Consider the following 26,586-nt stretch of genomic DNA (forward strand, 5'->3'; position numbering starts at 1 on the left):
ACGGGAACAATCACCGCACCGTTCTGCAAGGGCCAGTCTGCTGGAAAATCTCCCATCACGGTATGGATCACCCCTTTCTTTATTGCTTCATCACGGGGCACGGGAACTGGGGCTTCTTCTACCAACTTCAGGGGATCCGGACACTTCTTCAGGTGGTCCCTGGAAACAGTAGCCGTGGTTCTCCCCTGGTCGCGACTGATCAGGTAGGTCTTCTCATTCTCCCATCCGGTGGGCTGTATAACATACGGGGTCCTTTCCCACTGATCGTCAAGCTTATGAGTTCTGCGTTTACGCTTCAGCACCACATTTCCTGGTTCGAAAGGAGTACCCGGAGCTCGTTGGTTAAAGCGCTGTTCCTGCTTCTCCCGGCTCTGACACAGGTTCCGCTCCACATACTCCTGAATCCGCCGGTACTGCACTTGGCGTTTGGCATCCCAGTTGGCGGTGGAGGCCAGGGCTTCGGGCACTTCCAAGCCCATCTCTAGATCTACTGGCAGTCGCCCGGGTCGGGCCCTCATTAGGTACGCTGGGGTACACTTGGTGGAACTACAGGGTATGTTGTTGTACATATCTACCAAGTCGGGCAGCTTCTCCGGCCACAAGTTCCGCTCTTCCAGGGGTTTTGAGGAGGTTCAGGACCAGATGGTTCATTTTCTCACACATCCCGTTGCTCTGGGCATGGTAGGGGGTGGTCCGGATTTTCTTCCACCCGTACAAGTGGCAGAACTCCTGAAACACTTCTACTTCAAAGGCCGGACCCTGATCCATAAGCACTTTCTCCGGGTAGCCGTGGGGCCGGCAGAAGTAGGCTTGAAAGGCCCTGGTGGCGGTGCTGCCAGTCAGATCTTTTACTGGGACAACCACCATGAATATGGAGTAGTGGTCCACGATGGTTAAGGCGTAGGTCTATTCGTTTCGGCTGGGTGCAAGCTTGACATGGTCCAAGGCAACCAATTCCAGCAGCTGGTGGGTAACAATCAGCTGCAGCGGGGCTCTTTGGCTAGCTTCATCCCGTCTTCTCAGCGTACAAGGGCCGCACTCTCGGCACCACGCCTCTACGGAATCTCGCATCCCACTCCAGTAGAACCGCTCTCGTAACAGTATCTCCAGCTTTTTCCAACCGAAGTGCCCAGCGTCGTCATAAGCTCGAAGGACCTTGGGTACACAATCCTGAGGCACCACCAAATGACGAACCTTCTCGTGGGTCTTCGGGTCGATCAACTCCCGGTACAACTTCTGCTGGTACAGCCACAGGCGGTCCCTCTCTTTCCACAGTCGCTGGGCCTCGGAGGGGGCCACCGGGTCCATCCGGCGCATGCCTTGGGCTAGCAGGGTCTTAACCAGTCGGACCGCAGGTGCCTAGTCTTGGGCTTGTCGCCACTCCTGACTGGGCAGCGGATCGAGGTCCACCTGCTGCTGGGCCACACAGGGCTTCTCCTCCTGTGGCCGGTGGAACGCGGGCAGCTCTATCACTTCCAGACGGTCCTCTTCCGCCCCCTCATCAGATAGATGCGGCATCCTGGATAGGGCATCTGCGTTGGTGTTCTTGCAACCGGCCCGGTATTTGACGGTGAAGTTGTAGTTAGACAGCCGAGTCATCCACCTCTGCTCGAGAGCGCCCAGCTTGGCCGTGTCCAAGTGCGTTAACAGGTTGTTGTCCGTGTAGGCGGTGAACTTTGCTGCGGCCAAGTAGTGCTTGAAGCTTTCGGTTATTGCCCACACCAGGGCTAGGAACTCCAGTTTGAAGGAGCTGTAGTTCTCGGGGTTCCGCTCGGTGGGTCAAAGCTTTTGGCTAGCATAGCTGATCATCTTCTCCTTTCCGTCCTGGATCTGGGACAGTACTGCGCCTAGGCCCACATTGCTGGCGTCCGTGTACAACACGAAGGGAAGGCCGTAATCGGGGTGGGCTAAGATCTCCTCTCCTGTCAATGCCGACTTCAGTTGCCGAAAGGACTCTTCCTGCTGTTCACCCCACACAAACGGGGCCCTGGATGGTCTACCGACCTTGGTCTGTCCCACGAGGAGGTCTTGCATCGGGGAGGCCATTTTCGTATACCCCTTGATGAAGCGGCGGTAGTAGCCTACCAGGCCCAAGAACTGTCGCACTTCTCTCACTGTGGTCGGATGGGGCCATTCCTGGATGTCTGTGATCTTCTCCAAGTCTGGGGCCACACCCTCAGCACTCACCACATGACCGAGATACTGCACTTTGGGTTTCAGCAGTTGGCATTTGGACGGTGTCAGCTTCATCCCGTATTTTGCCAGAGCCGCAAACACTTCCGCCAGGTGCTCCAGATGGGATTGATATGTCCTGGAATATACGATCACATCATCCAGATACAGCAGGACTGTTTTGAAGTTATGTTGACCAAGACAACACTCCATCAACCTCTGGAAGGTCCCCGGGGCATTACACAGCCCCTACGGCATGCTGTTGAATTTGCAGAGTCCCATCGGGGTAGTGAACGCCATTTTTTCACGGTCCTCTGGCGCAACGGCCACCTGCCAATAGCCACTGGTGAGATCAAGAGTGGAGAAATAGTTAGCGGTTTTTAACGCAGCCAGAGACTCTTCGATGCGGGGGAGAGGATAGGCATCCTTATGTGTGATCTGGTTGATTTTGCGGTAGTTCACGCACATCCTCATGGTGCCGTCCTTCTTTTTCACCAGTGGGGCTGCCCAGGGACTACAACTATCCCGAATGACCCCCGCCTCCTTCATGTCGTGCAGCATATCTTTAGCACACTGATAATGTGCTGGGGGAATTGGCCTATACCTCTCCTTAATGGGCGGGTGTGTGCCTGTAGGGATGTGGGGTTGGACCCCCTTAATCCTCCCGAAGTCTAGTGCGTGTTTGCTAAAAACTTGCCCGTACTCCTGAACCACCCGGTATACCCCCTTTTTGTGATGTGCTGGGGTAGATTCGGAGCCGACATGTAGCTCCCGGCACCAGGCCTCTGGCTGTAAGGGTGATGTATTGTGGATAGTGTCAGGTGCAGGGACAGTGGGAGTGGTCTCGTGGATGTGTCGCGGGCGGGGAGGACGCCGCTGCGCTCGCTAACGCTCGGGTCCGGCGCTGCTGCGATGACTGCTCGGTGGCTCGAGCGGTGGGTCGGATCCGGGGGCTCGAGCGGCGCTCCTCGCCCGTGAGTGAAAGGGGGTAGTTTGGTTTGGGGATTTGGTCCGTGACGCCACCCACGGGTTGTGGTGAGGTTGGACACCACCGCTGCTGGTGATGGGGATCCCGGGAGCGATGGTAGGGAGCAGCTGGGATGTTGTTCCCCCCTCCGTGGGTAGGGGTTGGTGGTCCCGGGGCCCGGTGAGGTGACTGGGAGGCAGGGTTGGCAAGGTGCAGGGTCGCCTGGACTGCGCAGCGCGGTGCCGGACGGCACGGTTGTACTCACTCAGCCACAAATGTACGCAAAGTCTCTGGTAAACCAAACGGCTGGATGGACGGGTCCCGCAGCCGGCTGCTATGACTTCTCCCGGATGGTTGGTGGTGGCTGCCTTTCCCTGCACCTTTGTGTATGTTCGGTCCCGATGGATTCCCACCGGTAACCCGCTCCCCAGCGTGTGTATGTGCCGGAGGAGCCCTTTTGCCCGCAGGCTCTGGCCCTTGGAACTCTAGCTGTGGCGGTAGCTGGATTTCTTTTTGCTGGTCGGACGGTTGACTTCAATCGGGTCTTGGCTGTTAGGAAACCCATGGGGTTCCGGTCACTGACGGATTTGACCTCTAATGGCGACTCCAAGCCTGGTCGGGGTCCACAGGCCTTGCCTGTGTGTGCTGGCTTCACTTCGCTCCCCGGTTCGGTACCAGCGGGCCACCGCCCGACCCCGGTCCTACGGTTCCGCGTTGATCTGCCTCTCCTGCAGATGGCCACCACCGTCTGCCAACCTTGCTCTTGGTGCCTGGGCCACACACCCGGACACGGTCAGTTTACTCCTCTCTTCTACTCCACTCCTCACTCCTTCACCTTCCTAACTGATCTCTCTTCCTTTCCCGCCTCCAGGACTGTGAACTCCTCCAGTGGGTGGGGCCAACTGCCTGGCTCCACCCCACCTGGTGTGGACATCAGCCCCTGGAGGGAGGCAACAAGGATTTTGTGTCTGGCTGATGTGCCTGTCTCAGGGTGGGAGTGTGTGTTGTAGTACCTGTGATGACCTGGCTAGTCCAGGGCGCCACAGATGGCGTGGGTGTCTATGGTGAACAGCTTAGCTATCGTGGCGTAGTGGGGGAACCTAACTTCCTCTTCTCCACAGTTCAGCACTCTCACCGGCATTCTCCCCTTCTTGACGTCAATCACCCCTCTAGCGGCCATTACAGTGGGCCAGTGTTCCGAAGGTGAGGGTTCCACCATCGCCGGGTAATCCCGCCCCTGGGGGCCGTCTGCAGCTCTGCACCAGATCATCATTTCGCTCCTGGGCGGCACCACCAGGGGTGCCACATCCATCACCCGCGCACCACCAATCTCTCCACCTGTCAGGTTCACTTGCTGCCGCTGCAGGAGGGCCCGGATCTCGCGCTGGAGTGCCCTCTGCCAGCCCCCTCCTGCCGTGGCGGACAACTCCTGCAGCAAGCTCAGCATCTCACCCATGCAGTGCTCCATCACATTCGTCCCTAACACTATCTTCGGGTTACGGTCACTGGACTCATGCAGCACTACAATCATTCCCTGGCGCTTCAGTTCTGTCCTCCCCACCGTCAGGGTCACTTCCTTAAGCCCCACTTGCGTCATAGGGAGTCCGTTAGCTGCAACAACAGTCATGCCACTATCGGGGGGGCTAAGTTCACTGTCAGTCCAATACCGCTGGTACAACCTATAGGGCATGGTCATTACCTGCGATCCAGTGTCCAGTAAGGCTGTGGTCGGGATCCCATCCACTGCCACCGAGATGATAGGGCGGCCTCCAACATACCAATCCCGCCAGTCCGCCGTGCCAGGGGGGTCTACTCCTGAGGGTTGGCCCTTGGCCCCAGGGGTTACTCATTTAATGGACAGCGACGAGCATAATGGCCAGGCTGGCTACACCGGGGTCACACCGGCGGCCCATACCGGACGTCGTTGGCTCTCCTCCGCTGCATCCACAGGACATCCTCGGGGCAATTGGCGAGCTGGATGGTCTCCAGGGGCTTGACTCTCGGCGGAAGTTTAAGGGCAGCGATCACACAGGCAAGATCCTCATTCATGTGCTGCACCTTATCAGCCAGTTCGTCTCTTGCTCCCGTGGGTGCAGCCGGGGCTGGTAGGGACAGCAGTGGAAGTAGTACAGCTACAGGAGCGGTGGCGGCCGGCCAGGGGGCCGTGTCCGGGGGGTTGATCTCCAGGGGCTGCAGGGCCTTGATCGCCCGCTCTTTCACTACTGCAAAGTCTAGATAAGGGTGCTCGAGGGTCCACAACCGCAACTGCTTGTGGTCTTCCGCAGACCCCAGGCCCCGTAGGAACTGCTCCACCAACATCTTGTTGCTATCAGCCTCGCTGATGGTGTCCACCCGCTTCAGGGTGCGGAGGTCTGTCTGCAGACGTAAGGCGTAGTCCCTGATGCTGTCTGCTGGCAATGGTAAAACTGCATCCGGAGTTCGGCTGCGGTGTGAGTCTCTAAAGCGGCTTGGAGCTTTTCAAAGATGGTGGTCACAGAGGCCCGGTCCGCATCAGCCCAGGTCTCCATCTCCTGCTCAGCCTCCCCAGCCAGCTTCCCTAAGACTACCATCGCTGCAGCTTGCCAGTCATGGCATACAGGTCGAGAACCGAGCATATCTTTTTTCCGGAAAGCCTGCAATGTATCAGGCTTCCCGTCGTACTGGGGTAGCCAGGTTGCACCGGGCACATAGGGCAGGGAGATCGGCATTACCTGGGCGACCGCCGGGACCGCAGCCTTTTCTGCTCGTGCGACCGGAGCAGGGACAACCGCATCCCCGCCGTTGGGCGCTGCCGCTCCGGCGGCCTGCGCCATCCCATCGTCGCCGTCGGGGGCCGACATGTTCTTGCCGCTTCCCCCTTGGTTTTCTCTTTGAACTCCTCCTTCGGGGGCGGGGCTTCACTTTTGCGCCTCCACTGTTCGGGGAAGACGACTTGAGCGGGAAACTTTCGCGCCAAGATGGCGGGACTTCAACTTTTTAAGCAGGACGCCGCTGACAGAAACTTCTAAGGTGCACTTTCCACAGGTAAGTGGACTGTCCGAATCCTGTTCGTGGCGCCAGAAGAGTCGATGTGTACCGCCCTGAGAGGGGCCCGGCCTGCTTCTCCGCTTGCTCGGGCCGAGACGCTCGAGGTCCGGGCTCGGGTGGTTGGTGGCATGAGCGCCTCCGGACCGGGGGCCACGTCGCTCTGTTAAAGGGGAGAGGCAGTGGGGTGGTGGTGACGGGACGCGCAGCCGGGGAGGGCCGCGCTGTCATCCAACGGGTCGTGACGCCACCCACGGGTCGTGGTGACGGAGTTGCACCACCGCTGCGGCTGAAATGATGGCGGGCTCGTCCGGGATCGGTGTTGCGGCCGCAGCCGAGATGTTAGCCCCTCCGTGGGTAGGGGCGGTGTGTCCCGGGGCCCGATTCGGTGAGGGGACTGGAAGCGCTGATGTTGTTGTCGGGGTGCAGGGTGCCGTGGTGTAGTGTCGTGCCCGGATGGCACTGGTGTACTCACGATTGATTCACACTCAGTCTCTGGTAAACCAAAGTTCGAATGTGGTCGGTCCTCGCGGCTGGCTGCTGATGTCCCCTGTGGGGTTGATGGTGGCCCCTTTTCCCGTGCACCTCTGGTTGTTGTGTTTTGGCTCTCTGCCTGAGCAGTGTTAGCCCGCTCCCCGGCGTTGAGCTGCCGGAGGAGCCATCAGTTGCCCGCAGGCGCTGGCCCGGCGGGTGTTTGGCCCTTGGCGGTGGCACTCACCCGGTCTCAGTGGGCTTTTGCCTTCTTTTGGGACTTTGGGTGTGGATGAACCCATGAGGTCCAGCCAGCAATCAGTCAATTTGCCTATACTCAGTGGCTTCTAAGCTAAGACGGGGTCTGAGTACCCTGTTTCTGGTGCTCTGGTACACGGTTGACTCCCCGGTTCGAGATCGGCGGGCTCCAACCCAGGCCCGGTCCGTACGGTTCCGCCGGTTGCTGTACCGGTACTCCTGCAGACGGCCACCACCGTCTGCCTGCCTGATGTTTCCAAAGGGGCCCAGGCTCCTACCCGGGTCCCTCACAGGTTTCTCCCCTTTTCACCTCCTGTCAGCTCTCTCTCTAGAAATTAACTGTTTTTACTTCCTGCCTCAGGCCAGTAGTCTCCTAGGTGGGCGTGTCTTTCCACCTGACTCCGCCCACCTGGTGTGCCCTACTAGCCCTGAGGGAGGCATCAGGTCTCCCTTTCGGGTGACATGTGTGTGACCTCACAGGGGATGGGGGTGTGTGTGTAATGTGGTAGGTGTTATTACCTATGACCCCTGGGGGTCCAGGGCATCACAAATATGTGGGTTTTAGTGTTTTTACCATGTCATACCCATGGCCAGTGTTAGAACAGTTATAGGGTTAACTGTGGGGCTGGAGCAAGGGGGAGTTGGGGTTGTCAGATTGAGTAAAGTTTATAATATAAGAGGGTAGTGTAATATAGTCAAGTATAACATTACTAACAATTTATTACGTCAAGGTGTAAAGTAATGTTAAATGCATATGTGACGCCCTGGCCATCCAGGTAGTCACAGATAGGGCCCTGCATTACACCCTTCCCTCACAGGTAACACCAGCCAACCATATTAAACCCTAGTCACCTCCCCCGGGGCTAGATAGACACACCAGGGGTGGAACCAGGCGGTTGGAAGACACCCACCAAAGAGTCTAGATAGCCCGGGGCGGGAAAACACAGTGCAGTCTAGTCAGACTTGTCTCAAGTTCAAGTGGAGAGCAGTGTGGGCTGGAGCTGGGTGCAGCTCCAGCAGAGGCAAACCCCAAACTGAACAGGTGCCAGGCTAGGAGCCCTGGTACCTCTGGCTAGGAGGCATATGGAAGCCTCTGTCTGCAGGATCTGGGAAGATGGCTCAGTGGAACCGTGGTGGACCGGGACAGGGTAGTGGCCCGCCGGTACTGACCTGGGGAACAGACCCGGAAACCGGAGCACAAGTGGGGGTACTCTGACCCTGAAGCTAGGGCCAGCCACAACTGGGGGCTAGCTAATTAACTGAGGCCAGGACTAGAGGTCCTGTCCCACCCAAAGTACCTAATAGAAGACAACAGCCCACAGAGGGGGATAAACAGGCCACCGCCAAGACTCAGATCCCACGGGCCAGCGTCTGCGGGCAAAGGACTCCTTCGGCCACATCCAGCCAGGGAGCGGACACCTGGAGTTGAAAGCACAGGCAGTCAACCATTACAAAAAAGTATGGGAGAAAGACAGACCACAAGCCGGGTGGGGGAACCCGAACACAGCCGGCTGCAGGCACCGACCACCATCATTTTGGTTTACCAGAGAACTTGTGTGTTTCCTTCTGAGTGAGTACACCTGCACCCTGCGGTCGCCCATCTCCCTGCATCTAACAACCCATCGGGTCCCGAGGCCACCATCCCTGCCCATGGAGGGGTTAACAACTTGCTGCGCAACATCTCCCCCGAGTGTCCCATCACAGCAGCAGTGGTGTCCAACCTCACCACACACCGTGGGTGGCGTCACGAACTCTTTTATGGCCCTGCCGTACATATACATCCCCAAATCAACCGACCCCCACGTATTCGCGGTGTCCGCAGAGAACCCCCTGGGTCTGGAGACCCTTGAGCCACCCACCGGAGAGCACCGGACCCGAGCAGCAGCAGGCTACTGGGCACGGGGGAGGCACACATAGGATGTTAGTATCATCTAGGATGTGATAATGGTGAGTGTTGTGTGTACAGTGAGATCCTGTGAGCTGATGGGTGGGACACCAGGATGGAGTTGGCATCTACATAATTGTAAGAGGTGTTGGAGAGCCATTGGATCAAATACTTGACATCTAAGGGATTGTGGGAAAATTTCCTTTGAAATAATTTCACCTTACAGTAAGTCTGCTCAGATCTAAAGATGGCCGCCATCTCCTGTTCTCCACACTTTGCTTTGGTATGCAAGGGATGTCCAGGTGTAAGAATTCTTTATATGGTGATAAAGGCTCACTGGCCAACCTAGAGGACCACCCCACAGATGCACCATGGGCCATCTGATGTCGTAGATCCACCCATCAGCATCACCACAGATCCGCCCCGATGATGTCATAGACCCACTTATGATGACACCCACCAATCAGCTCATGGACTAACATTGTTCAACCCACTGACCAATAAACACACCCAGGCATGCCCACTGTAGAGCAGACCATGCCCCTCTCCTAGTTTATATAAGATCATGTTCTTGGAACAAATCAGTCGGTTTTGGGCCACCTCTGAGAGGAAAGAAACAAACGACTGTCTGATGTAATTTTTCAAGGATGCACTTGATCCTCATTAATTAGGTCAGGCAGTAGGCAACATGTGAACCCCGATTAAGAGTTGACCCGAGGAGTCCTGTGTGGTGTTATATAGGTCTGGGACAAGTGTTGGACATCAGGAGGGGGCCCTTTGTTAGAAGGTTGCACATTACTAGGGGCATCAGCTCTAAGATCAGCCCTTAGACTGAGGACAAGTGGTGGGATATAGGAGCCATACTGACATGGACCAGTGTGCGTCTAAATCATCCGATTCCAGCCTAGTCAGTACTATCGGATAGACCAAAGGCCCATAAGAACAACACACAAGAATGTGACATCAGCATTTTATTTTCTAGTTATTAGTCTCCACAATTCTACCCAGGGCCTTATGACAAAAGAGCAAGAGGTTTATAGAGTGCATCCATAACAATATGAAAGAAGCCAGGAGGCAGATAATATGGTGTCATGGAGATGCTGTTCTCAATGTTTTTGGGGTCCAGGTACAGGTAGGGCACGCGCCTCGTCTGGTTCCGCTCATTAATTATCCAGGATATCTCAGCAAGTTTCTCCTGAAACTGCTGTATGAATTTTTGAGGAGCCTTTTCGGTAAAATGCACGTCTGGGTAATACCCAAGGGGTCTCTGGAATAGAAGTTGCATCCATTACGCTACAGTTTGTATTATTAGAAGCAATCAAAGAGACAACACTGGCAAATACCCACCTGGTCCTTGGGCATGGTGCTGAGCTGCCACACAGTGACCAGTCCGGTAATAGTGGTAGTAACATCAGGCAGAGCATCCAGGACAGTCTGCAGTGTGGTGACCCCTTTGGCGGAGGGCGGGGGGCTCTTCATTGAGGACGGTCCATTGGGCATCCAGGAATAGAAGTCAAACTGACATGGGGACAGAACAAGCCATGGTCAAATAATGTGCAAACATCTAGGACAAGTTACACTACAACAGCTCATTATGTAGAACAGACTATTAGATATGGGGGAGGGGGGGGGGGATGTCCTTATGCTGGACTGACCTTCAGGTAACTGCAAGGCTCTCCTAGAAGATCACATGGGGAGGACCTTAATTCACCAGGGAATTAATAACATTCAGCAGAGTTGTTGATTGTCTGTACTCTGCTAATGAAAATGAGTGATGGAGGAGACAATGCAGAAGTCCCAGGGGTTGAGCGTGAGGGAAGATGCTCTTCAGGACACCAGAAGTGGCCTGGGAATGGGGGGGCAGGAGGGTGTGAAGCATTGTGTGGCTAGTTCTCAGTTTTCTGCCACTCACCTGACCACTCTTCACGGCTGCATGTTGAGCAGAACATCTGAAGATCACCATGGTCACGTATTTCACCAGCGAAGACATGGTCTCCAGAGAGGATGGGACTCCTGTATATGGTCAGTGATAAAATCTGAGGAAACGAAGTGCTTGTGATCTGCTTCTCAAAACAGCATGATGTGAGCAGAGCTTTACAGATCATTGACCAACCCTAGTATGAAGTAACAGTCACCTCCAGGTCACAAGTTTGCTACACCAAAAGTAATGAGATGCCAAACCTCTACAGCACAGTGGATGATGGGCCACAGTCTGCAGGGACTATGACCAATGCATTAAGGGGGAATCTGTCAGCAGGTTTTTGCCATCTTATCTGAGAGCAGCATGATGTAGACAAAGATGCCAAGTCCAACCGTGTATTGCAGCTGCAGCACCCAGTGAACTGTTTAGACATAGGAGCTCAAAGACAATGCCGCTCACACAGCTGTGTACATTGTCTATTGACAGTGAGCTGCTTATCATAGGAGAGATGTGGTTGGACTAGCCATCATGTGAGCTCCAAATCGGGCAGTGAAAACCCATCATTAAGAAAAAACACAGCATGTTAAGCTATATCACTGAAATCTGTTTAACCCCCACAGCATGTTGTCCTTTGCTTGTATAGCAAAAACCTGCTGACAGATGCTCTAAACACCAAATTCTAAAAATAAGAGGAATTCCAGTATTCCTGGTCACATTTACTCTAATAGCTGAAGAGTGAGCACAGCTCTGAATGTGACCCAGGAATAGTTTAAGTTCTAGGTTACCTATCATATTCGACCTGTTTGAGCCTCTGGTGATGTTCTAGTACCTGAGGATTCAGATTTTTGGAAGCCCTTCGTGTAGATGTCATTCACCCAGGCCTGCAGCTGTGGATCTGAGCGCACAGACTCGTCCCCCTTATAATAAAAATGCACAATGCTGGAAACAAAGCTGGAAGGAGAAAGAAAGATTGATTAGATCACAGCCTCCTATATACGATGGAGTCATCTCCTGCTTAGTATCCACACAATCAGGAGGTAGAGCAGCTCCTAGAGGAGAATCTTCAGATGATCCTGTGCAGAAGACTTAGCCGAGTGGTTTGGAGTCATTACTGAGATTGTGGGCGAGGATACGGGCAGCAGTGTGCAAGCACCCAGTGCCTAGAGAACACCATATATCTGATATCGATATGGATACAGACTTCATGTATTGTCTCTGGCTTGCATTTACACTACTCCCTTAGTGCTCAGCCATGGTGTGTGGTAGGATCACATGTGGTACACGGATATTGGCCTACGCAACAGATTTGAGCTGGCTAAGAGTTTTCTAGTGACTTGCCTCTTGGTCACAGAGCAGACAGCAAGCCAAAGAAACATAGCTATGGCTGAGAATCTTTCTGCAGGCCATTCCTATAGTGGAGAAGGTTGAGTAGGTTGCCCAGACCTGACTCCTACATAAACTGTGTGTGGAAGCTCAAACATGCAGTGTGTGACCAGAATCCTCCTTCCTGGATGCAGAGATTACAAATGGTGGCATGAAGTATCAGTGAGGAAAACTTTCAATGGTGACTAGGTCCCAACACACCAAGGTCTGAGCACAAAAATTGAGGAAAAAGGGTTAATCAATTCACTCCCTCCCCTAAAGAGTTCATCTAACTTCCAACAAGGCCCAAGAGAAGGCCATAGAGGTAAACGACATCCCATCTAGATTTGCACGCCATCACCACGTTTACAGCACCTCTCAATCGCCTCCCAGATCATCTTCCCATCATCTCTGTAGTAGTAGTTGGGAATGGACTCCAATCCTCGGGCCGCGATGTCGTCAGGCAGGCAGAGGTCGCTGTATGTCACCTCCTGCATGCCCTTTTGCATTAAACGTTCAATTCCCCCTTCACCAACTGCCATGATCTAAATTGAGGAGTTGGAGATATATATTTATATAAAAAAAAAAAAAAAATAAATAAATAATAAGTTAACGGGCAGCTTCACAACATACCCACCACTCAATTTATCTTCATATTTCCCATGCAATCAGCTTTGGGATCCTGACAACCAGCCTCTATGGCATGTTGTCACAGACCCACCACCAGATTATAAATAAACTAGGGTCTTACTTGATCCAAGACACCACCAAGATCGAAGAGTTCACGTCTTGTGAGAGTATTGATGTCCAAAGTGTAGTTTAGATGAGGGCAAAGAAGCTGCAGAAAAATGAGAATCGAATGAAAGTTTCTTGGTGGAGCGCAGATTGTAGGATTAGAGCAAACAAGACAACAAGCCATCAATGATCAGTGGATGTGTTCGTCATCATGAGAGATTACCACTGGTTAGAGCGTATGCACAGGGATCAGTGACTCTGCAAGTGTCCACCATAGGTCATGCCTGACAACCTTCCACCTTCTAGGGAAGACTGCAGATTTGACCTTTGATGGTTCTGTGATGCCCTGGGCAAGCCAGGGGTCACAGGTCATGCACCACCACAACCTACACCCCAGTTAGGCACATCAAGGCCAACCAAAAATCCTTGTTGCCTTCCTCCAGGGGCTGATGTTCACACCAGGGGGTGGGCCAGGCGGTTGGCTCCGCCCACCGAGGAGTTCACAGCTCTGGAGGCGTGAAGAACCAGGCAGAACAGTGAGGGAAGTGAAAGTGAGGAAGCACGATAAGCTAGGGACGGAAAAGAGTAAACAGCTAAGATGAGCTAAGGAAGTGAAGTGGAAGTGGTAAAGGAGGAGTAGGAGAAGTTGAAGGAAGGTGAAAGGTGACAGAAAAGAAGCCTGAAGTAGTCCAGCTGTGTGCAGGACAGAGTCAGCAAGGTCAGCAACGGCGGTGACTGTCTGGAGGGGGACCGTTTGGAAGTTCCTGGAAGGACCGCGGACGGGTAGTGGCCCGGCGGTCTGGAGCAGTGTACCCAAGGACAGTCAGCACCAGGGCAGGGGCCTCTCGGACCCCGGCAAGGCTAGGAGTCGCCATAATTTGCCGAATCCGTCAGTGAAGGGGACGTAGATCGCCCAACAACCAAGTCCCGATTGAAGGCAACAGCCCAACCATTGTAGCAGAAACACCGCCACCGCCAGGGCACCAGTTTCTCAGGGCCAGCGCCTGCGGGCAAAGAGTAGAGCTCCTCCGGTCCAGCTTGAAGCCGGGGAGCGGGTTACCGGTGGGAACCCATCGCTACCAACACAGAAACAAAGGTGCAAGGAAAAGGGACATCACCGTCACCTACTGGGAGAGCAAGTGCAGCCGTCCGTGGGAACAGTCTTTCCAGCCGTGTGGTTTACCGTAAAACTGTGTCAACGTCTCAGGCTGAGTGAGTACCACAAGGCACAGCGCTGCCCCCGCGTCCCTGCGCCCACCAGGCCCTGCATCTCCCATCTCATCACCGGGATCACCAACCCCTACCCACGGAGGGGCAACACAACACCTGGCTGCTCCGCATCACCATCCCCGGGATCCCCATATTGAGCAGCGGTTGTGAAATCACCACAACCGTGGGTGGCGTCACGGACAATAAACAATCCCCACACCCAAACAACCCCCTTTCACTCACGGGCGAGGAGTGCCGCTCGAGAACCCCCGGGATCCGGCCTACAGCTCGAGCCACCACTGAGCAGCGGCCGCCGGACCCGAGCAGAAGGGGGTGAGCGTAGTGTGCTGACACCCTCCTCCCCGCCCGCGACAGTTCCACCATATTTATGGAGTTAGACAATGCTCAGCTCTACTACAAGTCCATATCCCAGATTTGCTGAAGCTTAGGATCTAACTATGGATGGACGCCTCTCACCTTATACACTGGATGGTTACGAGGCAGCTGTCGGTGAGTGGCGATGTTAAATTTTTCAGCAACCAGATGTGTGTGGACCAGATAATAAACCGTCTGGTGGACCTGGAAGTCAGCATTGCGCACCCAGATCTTGGCCAAGGTCCAGTCCCACTCATTGTCGCTAGGCAAGAAGATCGGTGTCCGTTTTCCTGGAGTCTGACCCAACTAATGGCAAATTGAGCACATTTAGAAAAACGCAATAAAAAGGCAAAGATTATTGAATCTATAGCCTAGCTTATATAATGCTGCGAACAGACCAGAGTGACCATGGTGATAGAGGCCATCTAGAAAAAGCATTTATATTGTGTGTTGTACTTCACAGCTGCACTCACTATTCTGCAGTCAGAATACATTGTTATATAGAATAGCCTTCGCTCATCAATAGCTTCCCAATTTGGAGGTAGAGTTGACAGGTCAGTCCAAGGACAGATTATTCTAAGAATCTCCTTCCATTTTGTGTCTCTGATTACATACTACAACTCCACCACCCCCTCATAGTCACATGCTACATAATAGATTCACCAAGATCAGGTAGAAACCGAACCATGTAATCAATACAAGGTCAAATCTCATCATTGGGGAAGGTCGAAATGGTACTAAAGCTGTAGACTGGGGGATTCAGGCAGAAAGGGTACGATTTCCACAAAGGGCCTCCATGGGATAAAGTATCACAGCCTTCAGAGAAATCATAGTTTGTCTATAATGCCACGTTCTTTAGACAGATTCTTCCACCTAATCCCAAGATGTCCCATACTCAGATCTATTTGACTTAAAACCATAAATACTTTAAGGCTGGTGGTCCTGGAAGTCTGTGGACACCATCTCAGGTCCATGATGTCCAATAAGGTGAAATGCAGGAGGATTGAGATCGATAACACATTAAGAAGCTAGAGGTGACATGACAATACCTGGATAGCGATGGGGAGCAGCTGATCCTGTGGGTCCTTCCACAGCAGACATATGGGGGCAGCGATGTATTGTTGACGGTCATTAATAGAGTTATTGGCAACAATTTCATGGAGAACCTTGTAATCCGCCAAGAAGATGTTTCCATTCTGTAAGAGCCAACATTTTGTTACCTCACCTAATACACAAGTGTCATTATCAGGAGTCACCACTTGGGACACCCCACCTCCAGCTCTTTATCCAGGTCTGTGGAGGACCCCAGGGAGGAGGCCACCATGCTGCTGCTGACTGGGAAGTTTTCTGGTAATTTGATGCATTTCTTTATCAGCATTGGGTTAACTCCATTCATAAACTGGTAACCAAAGAAGGAGTCCTCATTCCAGATCCGGGAGACCTCATCTGGGGAAGGGAGAGAAGAGAAAACTGGTTAGAAAGGGAGATTAGCAAGAGCCAAATCAAAGCATTAGCACTGGAGTCTCCTACCAAAAGTCAACATCCGTGATATAGGGCTCCAATAATATAAATCAAACCAGAGACTGGTGCCTTCGGGGGGGGGGTGGAAGTCTATCCCACAAGAATGGAGATATTACCACCATTTGTCATCGGCCAGAAATCAAGTACCCAACTAAACCATCCAAGAGCCGCCTGACGTTAAGTAGATTCTAATCTATGAGTGTTGACAATTGACTGAGATCTGGGTTGTGGTCTACTAGAACCTCAGCCATCACATGCCACCTGCCATGGTCTAGAGACTGAAGCTTTGCCACTAGAGTTGTAAGGCTAGGTTCACATTTCCGTTTTAAATCCATCAGCAATGGATCAGTCGTTTAGATGTCAACTGATGCAACGGATGTGTTTTTCACAGGATTCCTTTGACAGGAATCCTGTGAAAAAAAAACTGATCCATCGCGTCAGTTACATTTGCTGTGCGACCGTTTGACAGATCAGTCATGATTAGTTTGTGTTTGGGACACCCCATTGGGTGTGCCAAACATGCTGGGCATGCTCAGTAGAGCATGACGGAATCCAGCACCATTAACATACATTACAAGCTTCACGGATGGCGACGGATTCCTGCACGGTGCGTTAATTTTGACAGCCCGAACAACGTTACATTCTGAGTTGTTCCCGCCCGGCGGTCAGTCCAAAGATGGCTGACAGTGGCGCAGCGGATGCAACGCAAGGTAATCAGTTGCAATCTGCCACTAATACAAGTCTATGGGACACAACGGAATCCGCTAAACGGATTGTGTTTACCATAGCTGCAGATTGTGACTGATGCAATTTAATGGAAATGTGAACCTAGCTTAACAAAGTAGTATCAGATTGCAGGGCCCTGGAGGTTGTAAATCAGCAGCTGGAGAGATGCCAGTATGGCCTGGATTATGGAAGGTTTCAACCATGAGCAAGACCATCACTGGGCTAGGATGAGTTTGTGGGACCAGCATATAGCAGATGTCTGCTGGAGGCCTGTGATGTGGATTGAAAGCTCAATAACAGTTACCTGAATTACTCAGTGGAGGTAAAAATATATATTTATTATATACACACACACACACACTAAAGGCTGGTGTGGAAGCAACAGTCATCCTCTGGAACTAGCCAGAAGCTGGTCTGTGCATGTTCCTTGAGTGAAGTCAACATTGATCCATTATAGTCATGTCCTAAACTTCACCATGAGCAAATAGTAACCAAAAAGTGCAGCAGCTACTGTGTATTGTAACCACCAAGCTGTGTTCCCTGTATGTAGACTACAGCCTTAAAGTATCTCAGGCCTTTAGTTTTTGCTTGTAAGAGAAGGTAATAAAATATTAGAGGGCAGAAAAAAGACCCAACCAAATAGAGGAAACGCACTGGAAGTTTTGGTTCTGTTGAAGCAGAAGACCATGTTGATGTGATCTAGCTCTCTCCAGGAATCTGTAGATCTCGTGAACTCCTTTATTCCAAAGTCAAGTTCCCTGAAAAGAAACAAACATTTAGTGCAATATTAGTGATGGACAATACTTGGGTCTGGTGTCCCTAGGGAGACTAAAATGTACACTGTAAATTTATGATACCATCATACTTCTGGAATTCAGGTGAGGCCTTCTATAGGAGCCCACAACTGATGCTCCTGGTGAGCACGAAAATTCTTGTCCAATATATAGTACAGTGCTGACCACCATACGGCCCAATACATAGTACAGTGCTAGCCATTGAGCCATCGTACTGCCAAATATTCATTCAGATCTTCTCAGAACATCGGAGAATCACTCATCTCTAGTTTAGCAACATAATTGACTCTTTGGTCCAGTTTTAGAAGAACTAATTGATCAGCATTTTAATGTAGTCACTCCCCCTGCACCTCTAATGTAGAGGCCCAAACATCTCAATCCATCTTGTGAGGTTTCAGAGGTTGAGGAGTCCTGACGATACACCACATTGGATAGATGGTAATCCTACATCACCAGGTTCCTACTTTGGTGTAATTCCAGTTAGTGAAACTCACGACAGAATCTTGGTGATCCGGGAGCCGTCGCTCTTTAGTTCAGAAGATTGTTCATTGAAGAGCTCATCAACGTTACAAAAGGCAAAAGAGTTCTGGACCTCTGTAGGGTGCAGATGCCATCTGTAACAAGATTAGACATTAATGGGGGCATGTTCTTGGGGTACCACATGGATTGCCTCCTAATTCTGGGCAAAGGGCACTCACAAGAAAACACCTTTTTTCTCCAGCTCTTCATCCTCCATCGGGTTTTTTGTCTGAGGATCCGCACAGACATTACCAGAACTTCCGGATAATACAACACCTGAAAGAAGACCTGACTATAGGCGTGCGTCCTGTAGGAACGTGTCAGCTGGAGGCCATTACATGCCGAAGATATAATTTTGTCATCAAAGTGAAGTAGAGTACTATAGTCTCACAGTTTGAGGGAAGGGGAATATCTGCAGCTCTTCATGAAAACCACCATCTACCACATGACTAAAGCACTATAGTTCACTAGGATGATAAGCATTCCACAGCTGTAATGGTGGAAGTCAAATCTCAGGGTCAGTGACAGATCATGTATATTACATTCACACCAGATTTGGACAGTTTTTTCCTTATTCTGGATCAACTCTGTAGGATCATAACGAAATGGCGGCGTGGCCAGGAGTCACCAGGACTGTTCTGTGTAGAGAGTTGGCCGCTATAGCAGACCTTTTATGTATGCCCTGGATTGTTCTACCTACTCAGGATTACTTACCTGTCCCCTCAGGATATACCACACTAGTCTGACCAACAAGCCACTGGTACACGGGGAACTGGTAGAGCTTCCCATCAGGGGAGGTGACATGGACATATTCACAGTACCAGTGGTCCTGGACAGGGAACACATGGGTATCTTTGTAGAGTTCCACAGACCGCAGCTCTCCAACATCCTGCTCAATGGTCACATCAAAGTCACACACCTGAAAAGAGAACATGGACCCCACATTAGGGCAAACAACCAAAAATCTACTAGATGTAATCACTGACCCATGTGTCTAGAGCAGGTGCAGATTCTCTCCCATCGACTGGTTTATAATGGCCAGAACCAATATCCTCAAGATCTCAGATTCCATTATTGATCTGGTTAACAACCCATTTTCTCCAAGAAAAGGATTGGGCAGACTGGAGACCACTCACCGTATCGGGAAACCACAGGTGGGACAGCTCCTTCTTCTCACTCCCTCCATTTACCCCAATAAGACTGATTGAGATCGTGTCAATGGTCCCAGAGAGGTGGAAGCATCCTGTGGCCACAGTCACCTTGTAGAGCCCCATTTCTTCAGTGCACGCTCCACTCTGTACATAGACAAGACTGGGGGTCACTGGGTGGAATCAGTTATAGGAGCCATGCCCTCCAGAAGAACAGACAAGTCAGAAATGTGTGAAACATTAAGAGCAGTAGACAACAGCCGACAACAGCAGCCTGGGGCCCCGACATCCGTGCAAGAAGGTCTGATACCAGGCAGAAGACATCAGCTTTCATCAGGATTATAGTCCTCCAGTGGCAGTAACATGTCACTCCAGGGTGGTGGCTGGGGCAGGAGAACATTGGGGCGCACAATTACTTTGAATATGTGTACAACAGTGGGAGGGGAGGGCACCAAAACAGATTAATGAAAAATATGAGGGGATCAAAGCCACTTAGCACATTAGAAAACTAGTATGCATCAACAAGAGAAAAGAATGTGCGAAAAAAGTGGGATCACCACAATAGATAAATATACAAAAATATCTTTATTATAGAAATAGGCACAAATACCAACAACCGATTAAAATCAATTAAAAAAGCAAAACAGCTTATGGGAAACACACATACTGAGAGTGCCAATGGTCTGACACCCAAAGAATACCTCACACCCTCAAAGAGCCCCAACCCCACAAACATATAATAATGCAATGATTTAAGACACAGTGTCCATAAACTGGGACCACCAAATAAGCAGATGGAAAATGCAAAATCAATCAGACAGATCAGAGTCCCAGTAGATGCCGTGGTGGTTTGGCAATGCAGCAATGTCGCCACCAATAAGCATGATTTAAAGCAAAAATAGCCCATACAATACCACCTACGGATGGACACACAACGGGGTGCAGGCAAGGAGTGGAGGGGTGAGGTATGAGCCCCACGCGTATCGCTACAAACAAGGTGTAGCTTCCTCAGGGGAGATGTGCAATGATGGAAGCAATGTGCCTTTTTATTTAGTACAACATAATTAGAACATAATTACTAAATTGCCTACCAGCGTGTGGAGAAAGAGGCAAGGAAAGGTTGCTGTGGAAATGGAAGACGCCCGATGGAAGCTGCCATTTTGCCACGTGATCACAGTCATGTGAATGGGAAAGAGCCACAGGAAATGTAGTATGTGCATGCGTTAGCAACATCAAATAGCAGGCGGCGTAGATAATCATGCTAGCAGCGTAAAGCATCGTAGCCGGCGCGTGCGCAATAAGCAGATGCTGAAATAGATGGTCCCCACACATATTCCACCAACTAGTGTGAAGAATACCACTAGTTGCGCAAATATCGTAACCGGCGCATGCGCAATAAGCTGAAACGCCGAAAACAAGCAGAATGCCAAGATAAGTTGTTACTGCGCATATTCAACCACCCACGAGCTATATTTAGATTTAAACACAGGTGCCATATAGGCTATTGTTTTACATTATTTGGGAGAAGAAACAAAAATCAAAAATACAAATGGATCGATACAAATAATATGTAATATCAACAAAATATAACTCAGTGGTTAATAAAACATGGAATAAATCACTTTTTTTTTTTTTTTTTTCTTTTTCTCCCTTTCTGTTGCCATATAAAGCCCACCAAATCTTATCATATGGTGCAACCATGGTCATATTATAGGCACTAAAGGGCCATTAAGCAGCATGTAATGCTATATAGAACCATATAATGTACCAATGACAGAGAGATATGAAAATATGTACAAGCCTGCACCCTTTCTGCATACAGGACCAGGCAAACCGGAAAATCAAGCAGTTTGTTTACATACATAGGCTGCTGCACATACATGCATTACCCAAAATATATATAATGTACCGGATCACGTGGCAAAAGACAAACAGGGGGTGAAGGGGGTATATATACAGACAAAGCATTACAGATACAGTAATACAAAAAAATATACAAAAAAAAAAAAAAAAAAAAAATAAAAAAATAATGAAGGTCAAACAAGAAGACTCAATCCAATTCCTTTCTTCTTAACGTTGTAACCATGGAAATGTCAAGATGCAGGCGATCCAGCAATCCATCCTATCGATTTTTAAACAGGAAAACTGCCAACTAGGATAGAATGTAAGAATAATTACTTTGAATATGCTTAAGCCTTGTGGGCATGCTGCATTTGTGGGGTGCAGTTTTGATCCGATATTGCATGCATTTCCTTCCCCAACAAACTTAGATTTCAGTTTCTGTCCGCACGTTGCAGCGTCTTTGTGATGACACCTGCAGCAGGTCAATTCTTTCTGAATTTGAGCCCTTCCAGTCAATAGATTTCATTTAAACGCACTGGGCAAAACCACGGAGTGAGAGAGGCATTGTTAATCTTAAAGATCAGGGAGCAAATAAAGCAACTTGATCTGTTAAAGGGCTATAGAAAGGATGTGGGTGAGGTGATAGTGTGGCGCCCTGGACAAGCCAGGACGTCACAGGTACTGCAACAACACACCCCACACCCCGGTTAGGCACACCAGCCACACACACACACACACCCAAAAATCCTTGTTGCCTCCCTCCAGGGGATGATGTCCACACCAGGTGGGGCGGAGCCAGGCAGTTGGCTCCTCCCACCAAGGAGTTCACAGTCCTGGAGGCAGGAAAGAAGGTCAGACAGAGTGAGAGTCAGGGAAGTGGTAGTGGATCAACTGACTGACCGTGTCCGGGTACGTGGCCCGGGCACAGAAACAGCAAGGTTGGCAGACGGTGGTGACAGTCTGCAGGAGAGGCAGATTGCCGCACAACCGTAAGGACCGGGACGGGCGGTGGTCCGCCGGTACTGGACCAGGGAGCGAAGAGAAGCCAGCACCATCCGGCAGGGCCTACGGACCTCAACCAGGCTAGGAGTCGCCGTTAAACCGGTCAAATCAGTCAGACGGGAACCTCCGGGGTTTCCCAGCAATAAAGACCCGACTGAAGGCAACCGTCCAAACCGTGAGGGAGGTAAAGCTACCGCCAGAGCTAGAGCTCCCAGGGCCAGAGCCTGCGGGCAACAAAAGGGGCTCCCTTAGCCAACCTACCGCTGGGGAGCGGGTTACCGGTGGGAAGCCATTGGGACTGAGAACACAACACCGGTGCAGGGAGAGACCGTTACCGCCAACCGACCGGGAGTTACCGCCGCAGCCATCTGTGGGACTCGTCCATCCAGCCGTTTTACAAGAGACTCCGTGTGTATTAGTGGCTGAGTAAGTACCACTATGCCGTCTGGCACTGTGCTGCCCCGCGACCCTGCACCTGGCCAGGCCCCGCATTCCACCAACAGACAATAACTCCGGGCCCCGGGACTACCAAAATCCCCCTACCCACGGAGGGGAGAGAAACATCCCAGCTGCTCCTTGTCATCGCTCCCGGGATCCCCGTACAGAGATGCCCCAACCTCACCACACACCGTGGGTGGCGTCACAAACCGACATCCCAAACACCAACAAAACACCCCCTTTCACTCACGGGCGAGGAGCGCCGCTCGAGTCCCCGGATCCGGCCCACCGCTCAAGCAGCAGCAGCACCGGACCCGAGCGTGGTGAGCGCAGCGTCCCCTCCTCTGCCCACGACAATAGTTTCACAGGTTCCCTTAAATATGCAACAAGTCTTAATATTAGAGCCACAACAAAAAGACCCTGAATTTTTTAATTTTCGCTCCACTATACAACATGGATGAAAAAGCCATAGACAGAAAAACCATAGACATACATGACCATGCATCCCCCTCCCAGCTCCCACAGGTTATGGGGGGGGGGGGGGGGGAAATGCATGGTCATGTATGTTCAGGGAAAAAAAAAAAAAAAAAAAAAACAAAAAAAAAACACACCACACACACACACACACACACACACACACACCGTTCATTTGTTTTGTTGCAAAAGTTCTCTGCAACATAAGCTCATGCGCACAGAGCCAGAAGTGTAAGGTTATTTTTTTTCAGCCCCATGAGTTACATCCACACAATGGAACGCCCACACACACTTTACACTTAAAAAAGCCCTCCTGTCTGAAAACAATCCCCCCTCCCCCTCCAGTGAAGTCCATGGTCAGTGCCGGCCTCAGTGGCCACAACTTCTAGACAAGTCTCCATAATCCAGTGACAAGAGATTGGAAATCAGTAGTCAACGATGTCTGGACACTGAGGTGCAGCCTCCTGCAGACACAACTGCACAATGCTGAGGGTTGTAGTCCTCTGTCCCCGGCCTCACTCACCTCTGTACCTGTGGAATGAGCTCAGGCCGGGCAGAGGCCACTTTATAGGACACTGACGAGCTCCAGCCGTGGACAGACGGGCGGGGGCTCCGGATACATTTATCCATTCGCACTCTCCAGGAGCCGCACTGGACAGGTATGACATTTTTTTTCTCCGTTTTTACTGGCGCCATTTTGGATACTTCATATTTGTATAATAAATAAAATATTAATTCCTCAATTATTATTGTTGTTGTTTTTTATTTTCATTCACTTTTGTCTTTTACCTTGTGGTAATACCCTCTGAGTACATGAATACGGGGCGTGCAGGGTAGAACAGCGGTGAGGATCGCTTTACAGCGCGCTGGAAACAACAGGATACAATATATGGCTAATCCTCGGCGGCTGCTGTTTTGTTTTGTTTTTTTTTTATAAAAATAAAACATTACAATAAAATGAAACCATAATAGAACACAAAACATTCAGCGCATAGTCCTCAGTATTCGGTAAGCATTGTCCGAACACGAATAGTTACTATTTACCCATCTCTCCCCCTTATCACCCTCTACATGGAGTGACGGCTGCTCCATACACACGATTCTCACATTACACCAAATCACAGCCACAGACGATGATACTGAGAGAGAGGAGAGCGGCGAATGACCGGGTGATTAGTGACGGGCAGCGAATGACCGGGTGATACCGAGAGACAGGAGAGCGGCGAATGACCGGGTGATTAGTGACGGGCAGCGAATGACCGGGTGATACCGAGAGACAGGAGAGCGGCGAATGACCGGGTGATTAGTGACGGGCAGCGAATGACCGGGTGATACCGAGAGACAGGAGAGCGGCGAATGACCGGGTGATTAGTGACGGGCAGCGAATGACCGGATGACTAGTGATGGGCAGCGAATGACCGGATGATTAGTGACGGGCAGCGAATGACTGGATGATTAGTGATGGGCAGCGAATGACCAGATGATTAGTGACGGGCAGCGAATGACTGGATGATTAGTGATGGGCAGCGAATGACCGGGTGATTAGTGACGGGCAGCGAATGACCGGGTGATTAGCGACGGACAGCGAATGACCGGATGACTAGTGATGGGCAGCGAATGACCGGATGATTAGTGACAGGCAGCGAATGACCGGGTGATTAGTGACGGGCAGCGAATGACCGGGTGATTAGCGACGGACAGCGAATGACCGGATGACTAGTGATGGGCAGCGAATGACCGGATGATTAGTGACAGGCAGCGAATGACCGGGTGATTAGTGACAGGCAGCGAATGACCGGATGATAAGTGACAGGCAGCGAATGACCAGATGATCAGCGATGGGCAGTGAATGACCAGATAATTCGCTGCCCATCACTAATCATCCAGTCATTCGCTGCCCATCACTAATCATCCGGTCATTCGCTGCCCATCACTAGTCATCCGGTCATTCGCTGCCCATCACTAGTCATCCGGTCATTCGCTGCCCATCACTAGTCATCCGGTCATTCGCTGCCCATCACTAGTCATCCGGTCATTCGCTGCCCATCACTAATCATCCGGTCATTCGCTGCCCATCACTAATCATCCGGTCATTCGCTGCCCATCACTAGTCATCCGGTCATTCGCTGCCCATCACTAGTCATCCGGTCATTCGCTGCCCATCACTAATCATCCGGTCATTCGCTGCCCATCACTAGTCATCCGGTCATTCGCTGCCCGTCACTAATCATTCGGTCATTCGCCGCTCTCCTGTCTCTCGGTATCATCGTCTGTGGCTGTGATTTGGTGTAATGTGAGAATCGTGTGTATGGAGCAGCCGTCACTCCATGTAGAGAGTGATAAGGGGCAGAGATGGGACAATGCTTACCGAATACTGAGGACTATGCGCTGAATGTTTTGTGTTCTATTATGGTTTCATTTTATTGTAATGTTTTATTTTTATAAAAAAAAAACAAAACAAAACAGCAGCCACCGAGGATTAGCCATATATTGTATCCTGTTGTTTCCAGCGTGCTGTAAAGCGATTCTCTCCGCTGTTCTACCCGGCACGCCCCTTATTCATGTACTCAGAGGGTATTACCACAAGGTAAAAGACAAAAGTGAATGAAAATAAAAAAACAACAACAATAATAATAGAGGAATTAATATTTTATTTATTATACAAATATGAAGTATCCAAAATGGCGCCAGTAAAAACGGAGAAAAAAAATGTCATACCTGTCCAGTGCGGCTCCTGGAGAGTTGTTAGGGCCAGGTGGACGGGCAGACCCAGGAGGTGGATCCACTGGGCTGAACACCTCACCGAGGGCAAGGTGCCCGGTAGCCGGAGCACTACAGGTAGCAGGACAGTCCGTTCAGAGGAGTGTAGAAGTCCCTGGGACCACGGAGTCACTGAAGGTAGTCCGGGTGACGGAGCTCAGGTTCGGAGGCCGAGATGACGTCAGGCAGAGTCCGGAACCGACGGAGCGAGAAGACGGGTCACCACAGGGATCGGAGATGGTATGAACTTGACGGGATGGCAGACCGTCACCGTTCGGGGTTCGGGTATCGTCAGAACCGGTTGGCGAGGCAGGAGCGGCTCTAGGAGAGAGATAGGTAAGTATACCACAAAACACAAGGAGACCTGACTCCTAGCTTAGCAAAACACGAAGAACAGGCCCCGCCCACTTGGAAAGGATCTCCCTATATACCCTGTACCTGATTCTTCAATATCCTGTTGGAGGACACTGGCCCTTTAAGAGAGGGTCAATGACCGCGCGCGCGCCCTAATGCGCATGCGCGAGGCCCGGGTGCCAGAAGCCAGAGCAGGGAGCGGTGAACAGGAGGCAGGAGAGCCGGGCTGGAGCAGGGTTGCCGACAGGCGCCGGGAGCGGAGACCAGGCTGCCTGGGGACCGCAGGTGATGGGGCATGGAGGCTGTGGAGCGGGGGACGCCTGGTAGAGGAGCCGGGAAGCGAGGCAGGGGAGCCGGGGAGCGTGGCAGGGGAGCCGGGAAGCGAGGCAGGGGAGCCGGAGAGCGTGGCCGGGGAGCCGGGGAGCGTGACAAGAGTGCGGATGGATAAATGTATCTGGAGCCCCCACCCATCTGACCACGGCTGCAGCTCGTCAGTCTCCTATAAAGTGGCCTCTGCCCGGCCTGAGCTCATTCCACAGGTACAGAGGTGAGTGAGGCCGGAGATAGAGGACTACAACCCTCATCATTGTGCAGTCATGTCTGCAGGAGGCTGCACATTGTGCAGTCAT

At 51.4% G+C, this 26,586-nt stretch overlaps 1 protein-coding gene across 1 annotated transcript; it reads right to left on the reverse strand.

Annotated features, from left to right (window-relative positions):
• Window positions 1-9,773: 9,773 nt before the first annotated feature.
• On the reverse strand, window positions 9,774-19,213 carry LOC142290124 (polyunsaturated fatty acid lipoxygenase ALOX15B-like). Its single transcript, XM_075334057.1, has 14 exons — window positions 19,076-19,213; window positions 18,654-18,858; window positions 18,119-18,215; window positions 17,915-18,034; window positions 17,281-17,384; window positions 15,653-15,825; window positions 15,429-15,575; window positions 14,482-14,685; window positions 12,812-12,898; window positions 12,436-12,605; window positions 11,528-11,649; window positions 10,690-10,790; window positions 10,125-10,295; window positions 9,774-10,044 (listed from the first exon to the last, which is right to left on the reverse strand). The coding sequence occupies exons 1-14, from the start codon at window positions 19,211-19,213 to the stop codon at window positions 9,790-9,792; spliced, it is 2,094 nt and encodes a 697-aa protein (XP_075190172.1). The 3' UTR covers window positions 9,774-9,789.
• Window positions 19,214-26,586: the final 7,373 nt, after the last annotated feature.

The sequence above is a fragment of the Anomaloglossus baeobatrachus genome, chromosome 2 (genome assembly GCF_048569485.1).
Source record: "Anomaloglossus baeobatrachus isolate aAnoBae1 chromosome 2, aAnoBae1.hap1, whole genome shotgun sequence".
Lineage (NCBI taxonomy): Eukaryota > Metazoa > Chordata > Amphibia > Anura > Aromobatidae > Anomaloglossus > Anomaloglossus baeobatrachus.